The sequence below is a fragment of the Habropoda laboriosa genome, unplaced genomic scaffold, assembly GCF_001263275.1.
Source record: "Habropoda laboriosa isolate 0110345459 unplaced genomic scaffold, ASM126327v1 scaffold42, whole genome shotgun sequence".
NCBI classification, from domain to species: Eukaryota; Metazoa; Arthropoda; class Insecta; order Hymenoptera; family Apidae; genus Habropoda; species Habropoda laboriosa.
In genome coordinates, this window is record NW_017100181.1 from 1,985,778 (window position 1) to 1,998,298 (window position 12,521).

Sequence of the window (12,521 nt, forward strand, 5' to 3'; positions counted from 1 at the left end):
AAGCACCTTTTGCTCGATTTTTACGAACGATCGTCGCTGGACGACCTGCAGATACGACGAATGTGGAGCTGTGATACGTTTTCGAAAAATAAATTAAACGAACTCGCAGAGATAAACGAATATCTGAGTGGCGAAGTTGAGAATTTGGAGTTTTTGTTCCGAAATAAATCAGCTTTAGAAGTTCCATTGAGCCTACTAGAACCGACAACTTTATCCAATAATTTGACCATCGCGATGTATTTTCGATTGATGACACTTGAATGTCAATCAGAGAAGAACCTCCAGAAGAAGAAAGATATTATTGATCTAAAGGAATACTCGTCTGCTGTTTGTTCAGGTAAGTTTCACCAATATAGAAGTTCTAAAATAGTCAAATCGAAGGAGCTTTTGCTATTATTCAATTTCCTCCTCTTTCTTTCAAATATTTTCCAACTTGATTTCAAAAATAAAATTCTTTACACTTAACTCTTTTTAACAATGAATTTTCTCGCACATTTGCACTTTCGAGTAGTGCAAAGTTTTCTGCATATTTTGCACTATTTTTCAAAATCAGATTACAAGTACTAATAGTAATGCGTTAAAATAGCGAGAACTGTGGTAAATGCACACTCATACTGCTCAAAGGGTTCTTTGTTGCATTCTTTATTGTATTTTCAAAACAGTCTCGTTGGAAGGTTATTGGAAATTTATTTTTAAAATTCGAAAATTTATCGAGCTACTGGAAATACCTCCATTTTTTTCTTATACCGGATGGCCCGTAAGTCGCTTTTTACCATTTACAAATTGAATTAACCGTTTTTCAAACGCTGAAAGAAAAGTTTCAAAACGTACAGTAGAGAAAAGGGTATGTAATTTTTAAACGGTAAAGCGAGTTATGGTCGCTAGATTTTACATTCATTTGTATATGTACTGAAAATCGTGGATAATAACGAATCGAAAAAAATTGCTAAACGGAGAGTCCCCAAGTGTAAATTGCTGATTTTGATGGAATTTGTGTAGGATGTGATAATTTTTAGAAAAATATTTCACACGTATCTTACTTCACGGGTCGAAATCCACGTTGAAAGAGGGAAAATAGCCTTCAAATTTGGGGGTGCAGAATATCTCGAAAACTATTTGGTTTAGAAAAATAGTTGAAATGTAAAGGTTGTTTGTTCCTAAACAAGGAATTCAGCTATATACTTAGCTTTAAAAAAAATTCATTCGTTCAAATAATACATTAGTACATTTTTTACTTAATTTTTGTTGCACAATGATAATCCATTTTCGTGTAAACTGACGTGTTTTCAAATTCAATTTTCTCGTAAACGTATGAAACAATTTCATTCTATACTTCTGATACAGTTTGTCACGCAAAATCACCATTTATCACCGCCAAATACCTCTACTCTTCGTTCAAGATAAGAATAACCTCGTTTCGCGCATGGGGCGTGCCTAAGGCAGGGCTAGAACGTCCAAACCCCCCACTTAACCGCCTACGTTTTTCTCCGTCTTACCCTCTGTCTGTGCGCAGAACGGACGAGAACCGGTCTGAGAGCGAGGTTATTCTTATTTTGAACGGACAGTAGTTACATACACGACACCCTGTATATTACACAATTTATTCCTAAAATCCTCCAAATATTCTCCAAATATCTTCTTCACTTCTTATATTCAGGAAGACTATCGACAAACTTGAAGAACGAGCCGCTGATACTAAAGTTCGCAGAACTGATCGAGCAGTCGGGAAAAATCATCGACATCGTCCTCCACGACGAGCATTTATCGATAAACGACAAAGAATACGTGGAATTAAGAGACAGTTTGAAATCGTACATTAGATTCCACGATTTGGGAACGATAGAGCTGGTGGACAAGTCGCAAGGCACATTTTTCGATCTGCGAGAGATCATTTCGTCGCTGGAAGTCCACTACAAATGGCTGGTAAAATTCTTCAAGAAGTTGTTCGCGCTATTCGACGGGAAATTATGCGATCGAAAGACGCAACAAGAATTCACCAACTTTTCGAGCAAGTATCTGAACCTCCTGACCGACGTAGATAAATTTCGAAAAATTCGAAAGAAGATCAAGAAGCTTCTGTTGGTTCCGTCGCCCCATTTCTCCGAAGATTCGATGAATTTCCACGAGAAATTGCGATCGACGTTGAGAAAGTTCGAAATCAACGAGGAGGACGCGATCGATGTCGCGAAAACACGGTCGAAGGTGGTTTCCATCGTGGAAAATTCGACGGTGAGAGAGAAATTGATCGAGATTTGCGTGAAGAAGTTCAAAGATACCGGAGAAGGTTCGAACAGCGCGCAGGATTTGGTAGAAATTGACGAACTGGCCGGAAAGATTGCAGATGTGACGGAAATTCGGGAGAATTCTGGTAAAATGAGCGAAGATTCTAGGGAAGTGGAAATGTGGCCGATTTACGAATTCTTCTTTCTGCTTTTCACGTATCGTTTCCAGGGGAAATTTTGCGAGGAATTCTCGAACATCGAGGAAATTTCACAGAAATTCCATCGGGATTCTTCTAACGAAATTTCCGATACTCTGATGATCTGTGACGAGTCGAACGAAAAAACCGGCGAAACTTTTGGAAAAATTTACGACGAACGAGTGTTGAAGAAATTCGAAGAAGTTCCAACGATACCAGCACATCTGATTAGTTTGATGAAAGCTTTGAACTCTGACGAAACGATGCCCAAACAGAGAATTTCTCTGTTCCTTGAATTGCTGTTCTTCATCGAGGAGTTCACAGAACGATCGTTCGCTGTGAAAAATTCGAATGTCCTTTTGCATTGGCACGATCGTACAGAGACAGAAGAAGGAGAAAAAGATGCTACTAATATCTTGGAGGTACTTTTATTATTTTATTCTGTTAAATTTAACTGTGAATTTTGTTCAATTCTAGATAAAAAGTTTGCACGAGTATCGAGTTCACTTAGTTATTAATTTTCTTATTTAATTCTACCGTCTACTTGTTCTTAAATATGTTCCAATTTATATGTTGTTTAACATTCTCCTGCATTTTTTATAATTTTCTATAAAAATTTTTAAAAGTACTACTCTAATAGAGCTTCAAATAAATTTCTTTTACGTTTGTAATTTTCTGTACAATTTTCAATCATCTTATACATTATTTGATATTTCTTCATTTTCATCATTTTTAGCAACCTTTTACTGCAATACTGTAAAGTCACTGAATGTCTTAAATTGTACTGTTCTAACAAAACATTAATTGAATTACTTTGAAGTTTCTAATTTTACACACAATTTTCAGACAAGCTTCATGAACAAATCAACCCTCTGCAACCTGATCTTCGAGCTCTTCCTAACAAAATCCGGGAACAGGCGGGAAATAATCAATTTTGGAAACTACAAATATCAGAAAAGGCTGTTAAAATCAATTCAAACATTACTATGGAAGAATTCTTTGATTTTAAATTCGAATGAATTCAACATCTCTAAAAACGATTCCATCCTCCTGCAATTTTACATGAATTACTATCTATCTGCCATCAAGAAAGTGATTAACGCTAACGAGGAGCAAAAGGATTTAAAAGATCGTTTCATCGAGCCAATGAAGCTGTTGCAAAAAATCCAAGAAAAAATGAAAAACGAGAATAGCGTCGTTGAAAGAGGGAATGGCTGGCTAATCCTTGGCTATCTGCAAATCTTCCTCTTCCACGATCTAGGATCCATCGATCCCGTACAGAAGATCGCTCTCAAGTCCAAGTACATCCGCGAGAATATCTCCGAACTCGAATACCTAATCTGTGTTGAAAATTTACAGTCTGTTATCCTTGCAACCTGTTTGTCAAAGGATCGAAAATTATCGAGAGTAAATCATCTAAACGAATCGTCGAACGAGGCGAAAAATTTCGAGAACTTCCACGCTGCTAGGCCAACGTCGAGCTTCCAAAATCTGAGGGAAGAAATCGGGAATTTTGCGGGGAACATAGGCTCCTTCGACACCATTTTCAAGCAAATGAATCATTTAAACGACGTCGCTGAACAATTGCAAAGAAAAGAATCGCTGGCGTCGCACAGAGAAAAGTTGCACGAAGCAATGATCTGGAAGAGATCGTTGGAGAGGTTCTCTGGAAAGTTGGAGAAGAATTTTCTGGTCGGTTTTCCAGACTTGGTTTCACCAATGATCGCCGCCATTTCGAATCTGCACCGTGGTGTTTCCATTTTGATTCACGAGCTGTCGAACATGCAATTCCAGAGCTCAAACAGCGACGTTTGCTACAATTTGTTACGTTTTCCTGCAGTAGGTTTGTGTCAGGAGAGTTACATAAACTTGGTGAAGCTGTGCTCTTCGGAGAAACTGGTTTTCATCCTTGCAAAACAGTCGATATCGAAGTCTGTTCAAAAAGACAGGTTCACCATGAGCAAAATTGCGTTGAAGGAGCTTGAAAATTTGTCCCTGGTAGCTAGAGACCGTTTGAAGTCCCTCTGGGAGGAATTAAACAAGATCTTTATGAAGATTAGGATCCTGTGGAAGGAGCAAGAGAAACAGAGAGAAGAAGAGATGAAAGAGAAGCAGAGCTTGTTCAAAACAAAGATTGGAACAAAGGAGGAAGAAGAGTCAGATTTCAGGAAAATGTTTCCAGGCTTTCAACAGGACTTCCTTGAGCTGGCAGAAATGTTTCCAGGCTCTCAGCAAGACTTCCAAGAACTTCAAAGAATACCAGAAAGTGTCTCAGATGAAAAGGAATCCTTCGTTGAGCTAATATCCACCAAAGATGCCAGAAAGATTCAGGAGATCCACTGGAACATCTTGAGAAACTCCTCTTTTAGTGAAAAAAATTCAAAAACTTCTTTAATTAGAAGAAGTAAAAGTAGTTTAAAAGCATCTGAAGCCAATTCAGAACCTGATTTTATTGAACCTCTGATAGAGAGATTCCAATTGCTGGGACCTTCTGTGAATACTTGGTCAGAGAACTTGTCCTCACAGTTGGTGTGCAGTTTAAACGTATTAATTTCACAAAAATGCAGTTTTGATGATAGAAAAGGAGACAAGGAGGTCTATGATTTCTATAGAGATCCAAATATTCCAGAAATAGAAGAATGCCAACCGTGTTTTGACAAATTTTGTGCAAGGATCAACGAGTTGTTGAAAGAGTGGCCTGAAAATCCCATTTTAAATTCGATCAAACTGATCGTCGACAGGCTCTTCAGCTTCTCTGTTGACTCTTCGTTATCTAGATTTTTGGTAGGCGTGGAATTGCTTCTAACAAAGATCCAACAGTGGGAAGAAAACGCTCATCTCGGCGTCAGTCTAGCAGAATTCATCCAGTTTTTCGGTGAAAAGATCCTTCGTTGGAGGAAACTTGAGATCTCAAGGTGGAAAGACTCTTTGGAAGTGCTTGAAGATGATTTGAAGACAGAAGCCTCAAAGTGGTGGTTCTTTTTGTTCAATTTGATTGATCAGTACCTTATAGATGATATTGAACAATCATTAGTAGAACAGAGTGATATATTAGAAGATGTTAAACAGTCAGAAGTTTCAAAAGAGAAAATGATTGAAAGCTTGGAACGTTTCTTAACAGAATCGACTTTGATCGAATTTGAAGCAAGGCTTCAATTAATCTACCTGTTCTATCAACACATTGGCTACTTGAAGGAAAGTAAGAAGCAAAAGGAACTGTCTGCAATCCTCTGGAACGTTTACTTCTACTACAATCAATTCCTCGGTGATGTTCAAAATAAAATAAAGGTTCTAAAAGAGCCTGTTGCCAAGAAATTAAAGGATACAATTAAAATTACAAGATGGAACGATATAAGCTATTGGTCTGTGAAGAATACTGCTGAAAAAACGCGTAGAACTTTGCACAAATTTGTCAAAGAGTTCCAAAAAGGCCTGAAGGAAAATGTTGCATCTTGTTTGACCCTTAAGACCAAAGCAGAGACTCTGGAAATGAGTTCAAGAAGAGAACTCAATTCTTCTGATTTTGTGATCAACACGCAGTCAGGAAAATTAAAGAAAATTCAGAAATTAACTCATAAAGCTCGACTTTTCTGTGAAAACATTATTGTGAGAAGTAATTATCCCCAAATTCGAAAGGACATTGAAACTTTCATAGAAGAGTCTCTGGAGGAAAGTAAAAGACTAAAAAATTTGGAAGTGGATAAGACCTTGACAAAAGCTAAACAACAATCTCAATTAAAGAGTATGCTACAACAAAAAAAAATGGCTTTAGCGAATTATTTCAAGACATTGAGTCGACTTGGAATTTCTTATAGGATCGGTATTTTAACTTGGAAAAATCGAAAGAACCAGATCACTAATTTCACATGTACTCCTCTGGATCTGCAAGAAATCCAAAGGTTTGAATTTAAAGGATTCGAGAATAAAAATGTAGAGAAAGGGTTGATTGAACAGTGGTCTGATTGTAACAGATACTACTATGAATCTTTGGTTAAATTCAACTTCCTTGATGGCATTTTGAATTCTGGAAAAAGCGATCTGGGAATACAAAATGCAGAACGTTGTCGTGGACTTTCAGTTCATCTTGTGCTGCTGGCTCATCGACAGAAAGAAACGATCGCCAACTTCTTCAAACATTTCCTCCCATTTAGAATCCAGGTGTCGAATCTCATAGTAATGAGGCAGGACGCGATTAAAAAAGTTTCGCATGCGAGTGACATGGACACAACCACTTCAGAGGTCGTGAAAACTATCAATCTGTTGAAAATATCCGACACTTCAAAAATTTTAGAAGTATTTGAATGTGTGAATGAGGCAGGACTTTCAGAGACGGCTGCACTGCTGGAAACAATGAAGAAAGTACCTGAAAACTTTGTGTTTGCAAAGTCTGTAGATATTCTAGATATATCTGAAATTATTAGCATTTTAGAAACTGCAACCGCTGCAGGGATTTCAGATGTTTCTCGACTTATGGAGATTTTGAAAAGAACAGATGAAGAAACAGTTAATGAACCTGAAAATATTAATATTCCTAGGCAGAAGAACCTGCAAATTGTCATGAAGAATTTCCAGGCATTGTTAGAAGTATTGCAGATATCTGTGAGACAAAGTATAATCTTTTTGGAAAGTTGTCCAATGGAATCTCTGGCAGAAGAAAATCTTCTTGACTTAAATGAAGCTGCAGTGGCTGTTTTGAAAGAAAATAGTGTTTCAACAGATTTAATTACTTCAATGAAAGATTCTTTGAACCTGATTAAATATATGGCAAGTGAATTGAACACTTGGATCACAATTTCCAAGAGAGTTGAAGAGTCAGGCCAAGTTTTCTTGCTTCATCAAAGACACATTGACTTTCTTCAAGCAAGTTATCAAAAAATAAGTGAGATTAAAAGAAGATTAATCGATTTTAGGTGTACCTTCACACTAGATCATCCTATCACCGAGAATCTGAATTTCTTAGTGGAAAAACTTGATGAAAGTAGTGAATTATTTAAGTCAACATTTAATTCACCAATAGAAGAGCTTGATAAATCTAATAATTTAAAGCTGTATACAGCAGAAATCGATCGAAGGAACAGATGATCCTGAGAAAGAATCTACTGATGATGTAGATTTTCAAGAGAATCTGATAACAGAAGGCTTAATAGAATCATTAAAAAAAGATGTTCCAGATCTACGATTGAAGACTATATCACAAATATTTGGAGAACTGATGAAAATTATTGAAGATAGCGATGTGAAGTCTGCAAATGACTATACACGCTCACTTCTGCAACATGTGCCTCTTTTAGAACAATACGTTCTCTTCCTGCATTATTATTTGCATGAACAAGTGGCATCTTTCCGTCTAACCTGCAAATTCCTTTATCTTCAACTAAACGTCTTTCTGGATTTAGCAATACATGGATTTTGTCAACCAGACAACATGGATGCTCCTAAAGATGATCAAGAGAGTGGTATAAAAGAGGGAGGAATGGGATTGGCTGAAGGAGAAGGCCAAAAAGATATTTCAGATCAAATTGAAAGTGAGGATCAATTAGAAGAGACCAGAGGTCCAAACGAGGAGGAGAAAGATAAGGAGAAGAAAGACACAAAGGAGGAAGAAAAGGGTATAGAGATGTCTGAAAATTTTGAAGGTCACTTGCAAGAACTTGAACCAAGGGAAGAAGAAGAAGAGAACAACGAGGAAGATGATGAACTTGATAAGGAAATGGGCGAAACTGATGAAACCGCAGAGAAGCTTGATGAAGAAATATGGAAGGATGAAGAGGAAGAGGAGGAGGAAGAAAATCAGGATGAGGAAAACAAGAAAGAAGAGAAAGGAACTGGTGAGAAGACTGGACAGGAGGAATTAAGTGCAAAAGATGACACTGATAAAAATAAGGATAAAGATGAGGATGAGGAAAGTGGTGAAAAGAAGGAAGAAGAAGAAAAGAAGGAGATTAATGAACTAGATGAACCTGAGGCAAACGATGATCAGATAGATCCTTATCATGGGAAACATCAACCAGAGCCAGAACCTGAAGCCTTTGATCTTCCAGAAGATATTAATTTGGATGAAGAAATGAAAGAAGACAATCCTGAAGGTGAAGAAGAAAATCCTTTCGACATTGATGAAATGAAAGAGCCTCGAATTCCAGAAGAAAAAGAAAACGAAGAATCTGAGGAGAAAGAAGGTCCTGAAGAGGATAAAGAACAGGATTCTGATGATAATGATGATGAAGGTGCTGAAGCAGAAGAAGAAGATCCAAATGCAGAGAGTAACAAAAGAAAAGACGAAAAAGTGAAGGATCCTGATGAGGATAAAAAAGATGAGGCAGATGAGCAAAATTTGGAGGAAGAGAATCAACCAGAAGAGGAGAAGGCACCAGCTAGTTCGGATGCTGGTAGTAAAGAAGTTGATGCTGCACAAGAACCTGAATCGAGAAAAGATGGCTCCAGAGATGCAGTAGCAAGTCAGTCAAGTGAAGAACAGATGGAAATAAATCGCACAGAGAGTAGTGTAGATGATAGAAAAGACAAAGGAACTGGTCAGTCGCAAACAGAAGAACGTGAAGGACATTCTGGATCTAAACAAGAAGAGAACGCACCTACTACAGGCGAGGAAATAACTTCAAAAGCTGTTCCAAAGCGAAGAAAACCAGGCGAGAGCAATGAAGATCGTAGTTTGCTCGACGATGACACTCAACCGTCTGCGAAGAAATTAAAAACTGCTCTAACGCAAAAGAATATAGACCGCTGCGAAGAAAGAGAGACTAATGAAGGAGGTGGTGAAAGTACAACTTATGAGCATATTAAAAACACTGAAAAATTTGATGATTATGTCTTTGATGCCGCCACTGAGGAGCAAGTTAAAAAACAAGCATCAAACTTGGAAGAAGATAAAATGGATGATAAGCTAGAAGATGAGGATACTAAAATGCACGAAGATCCCATAGAAGAGGATAAAGAAGAAGAAGCAAAGAAAGAACAATCTCAAAAATTACCTGAAAGTAAAAAAGAGAAGTCCACAAATGTCAGAGGTCAAAGGTCAGATGATATTGAACAAATGGAAGTGGAAGGTGAAGTGGAGGGTGAAACAGTGGAAACAACACGTGTTTTGCGTGGAAATGAATCCAGCATTCATACAAAATTACCAGAAACAGAATCTTACGATATTTCCACAAACGATATTGCACAAAGGAGGTCCGAAATTGAAAATATGTTAAGTCAGTTGTCTCAAGGATCATCTTCAGTTGAGGCAGCAAATGCTTGGAGTTCAATAAGCGCATTAACAGAATCAGCTGCTAGGGAATTGTCAGAAAAGCTGCGATTGGTATTAGAACCAACCCTAACCTCTCGATTAAAAGGTGATTACAGAACTGGCAGGCGTATAAACATGAGAAAAGTAATTCCCTATATCGCTAGCGAATTCCGAAAAGACAAAATTTGGTTAAGACGTACGAAACCATCAAAGAGAGACTATCAAATTGTGTTGGCTATCGATGATTCCAGTAGTATGGCTGATAATCATTCGAAAGAGTTAGCATTTGAGTCTCTCTCGTTAATTGGCAAAGCTATGACTTATTTGGAGATTGGTCAGCTTGCCGTTGTTAATTTTGGGGAACGAGTAAATATCCTTCATCCTTTCGGGGAAAACTTTACAGACGAAAGCGGTGCAAGGTAAGTGTAACTATTATAATGAGAAGTATTAAAAATCAATTGTGTTATTTTATAGCGACTAACTGCAACTAAATTTAAAAATATTTGTATTTCTTGATTGTGATGAGTAGAATCAGGCTAGCAACTATTTATACTAAAAAGTACCTAGATTTTGAATAATTTAATTCAACTAATTTATGACTTATGGAAGTAAAGTTAGTACTAAACTTTGAGAAAACTATTTTTGAAGCATTAATTGCAAACAACAACTAGAAATTATTAAATTTTATAGGTTAATTCAAGAAATGAAATTTGAGCAGAAGAAAACAATGATTGGCCAACTTCTTGATTTTATGATAGAAATGTTCTCATCCCAAAGCAGTTCCTCTGACAATGCAAAATTAGTAACTATCTTATCAGATGGTAGAGGAATATTTTCAGAAGGAGTAGAAAACGTGAATGCAGCTGTGAGAAGAGCTAAACTACTAAATATTTTCCTTGTTTTCATAGTAGTTGATAATCCTCTTAGCAAGGTAAGTGATTAGCAGAATTTAAGAATGAAAATGATGTTTAACTGGAAAAACGTAAATTACTTTCTTTACAAATTGTATTATACTTTTTCTTCTTAGGATTCAATACTTGATATAAGGATGCCAGTATTTGAGAACGGGAAACTATTGGGTATACGTTCCTATATGGATAATTTTCCATTTCCATTTTATATTATTCTTAGAGATTTAGACACTTTGCCCGTTGTGCTAAGTGACGCGCTACGGCAATGGTTTGAAATCGTAGGCAGAAGTGATACGTAAAGCAAATTTAGTGTGTATAATTACATTTTTTCTATATTTTGCACTAGTATTACTCTATACTTAAATAAATATAAAAAGCATTATGAATAAATTTTCCGTTATTTTTAGTTCTTCGTTTAACGTTGTACATAAAAGTTATTGAAATTTACTTGTTTAAACTAATCGCCGCAAAATTATTTTTAACATCGACAATGAATGTTTCTTATTTTGACATACTCTACTCGACGAAAAGATAAATAGTTTTAAAAGAATCATACTGACCTTGATCTCTCATGAACCCGAAAAACGAAAATTAACACTAATAGCAAATAAGTTTGTGCAAATTTATCACGTATGATCACATAAATAATTAACAATACGATTAAAACAACCTTATGATATCAAAAATGGAGTAACACTACGCGCGAAATTACTAAATGCATCTGCGCATGCGTATACTGAATTTAAAAATGTATATCTGCGCATGCGTAAATTGAGTTTAAATATTTACATCTGCGCATATATGTATAAACTTTCTATACGTTGTAAAAGAAAAAAAACTTGAATTATCTATAAAATTTATTCACAGACATGCTGATATGTTGTGTACGCTTTTTGATTAACGTTATTAAATGTTTGTAATTAATAAAGATAATGATATAGTACAATTTGCTCTAGAGTTAATATACTATTTCCTTAATATCCTAATAATTTCCAATATAACTTTATATAATTTTGTACCAATGTGAACTTTTCATACTTTCATCATTTAAAATGTGTTTAAGTTACATATATTTTTGGCTAACATTTTTGGTATTTATAACAAATAAACTATAAAATTTGGTAATTAAAAGAAGACTTTTCTCTTAATTGCTTGATATACCTTCATTTTAATTAAAATTATTCAAATAGTACCCTTTTACTCCATACTATTGTATATTGTAGTCTATACATATAGTTAAGTTTAGCAGCTGATTATATTCAATTAAAAATCTTATGTCAGTATATCTTAACAAAATTGCAAAAGGAGTTCATTACGATTAAATGGAAACTTGCCTTTAACTTAGAATCATACGCATGTGTAAATTTGACATATATTCATATGTTCTAGTCGAATTATTAAAGGTTTTATATTAACTAACGCTATAGCTGTTTTAAATTTATTCTGATTAATTCTAATATTTCGAATATATATTAATCAAAATGAGTTTAGCAATAAGTTGCTGCAAATTGATAAACACAAAAATAAATAATGTTTATAAGTTTGGAGGTTATTTGAGTCGCAGTGCAACAACAATCAGTGATTATAAAATTCAATGGACTCGGCCACAACGAATTTCTTTCGCAGATCCTAAACAAACTGGTGATTTGGGACTAGACATAACTGTAAAACCCAATGAAATTAAACTTTATTATCAAAATTCAAAGGAATGGGAAGAGTGAGTAAGACTCATATTTTTATTACTCAAAGGGAAAATGAGTAAACAATAAATAAAAATGAATAATATATATATTGACCAAAACAATTTATTGTTTCAAAATTGTTTCACTATTTTTTATTGTACTCATGTGTGTAGGTAGCACAAGAAATTAAAAACAATTTTGAAACTGTCTTACTTTCATAAGATTAAAAACAACTTTTTTAGAATCTACTAGTAATTTTTAAAGCT

The 12,521-nt window shown here is 35.5% G+C and overlaps 2 protein-coding genes across 2 annotated transcripts in view; both read left to right on the forward strand.

Annotated features, from left to right (window-relative positions):
- LOC108579047 (midasin-like) overlaps positions 1–10,872 on the forward strand; it is a 143,609-nt gene extending 132,737 nt beyond the window's left edge. Inside the window, 7 exon segments of the mRNA XM_017942476.1 lie at positions 4–337; positions 1,658–2,841; positions 3,266–6,663; positions 6,928–7,468; positions 7,470–10,081; positions 10,353–10,593; positions 10,690–10,872. Of these exon segments, the coding sequence (XP_017797965.1) occupies positions 4–337; positions 1,658–2,841; positions 3,266–6,663; positions 6,928–7,468; positions 7,470–10,081; positions 10,353–10,593; positions 10,690–10,872 (8,493 nt within the window).
- Positions 10,873–11,982: 1,110 nt separating this feature from the next.
- The window catches only part of LOC108579048 (28S ribosomal protein S15, mitochondrial), a 1,644-nt gene continuing 1,105 nt past the window's right edge, over positions 11,983–12,521 (forward strand). Inside the window, 1 exon segment of the mRNA XM_017942477.1 lies at positions 11,983–12,338. Coding sequence (XP_017797966.1) covers positions 12,055–12,338 — 284 coding nt within the window. The 5' untranslated portion in view covers positions 11,983–12,054.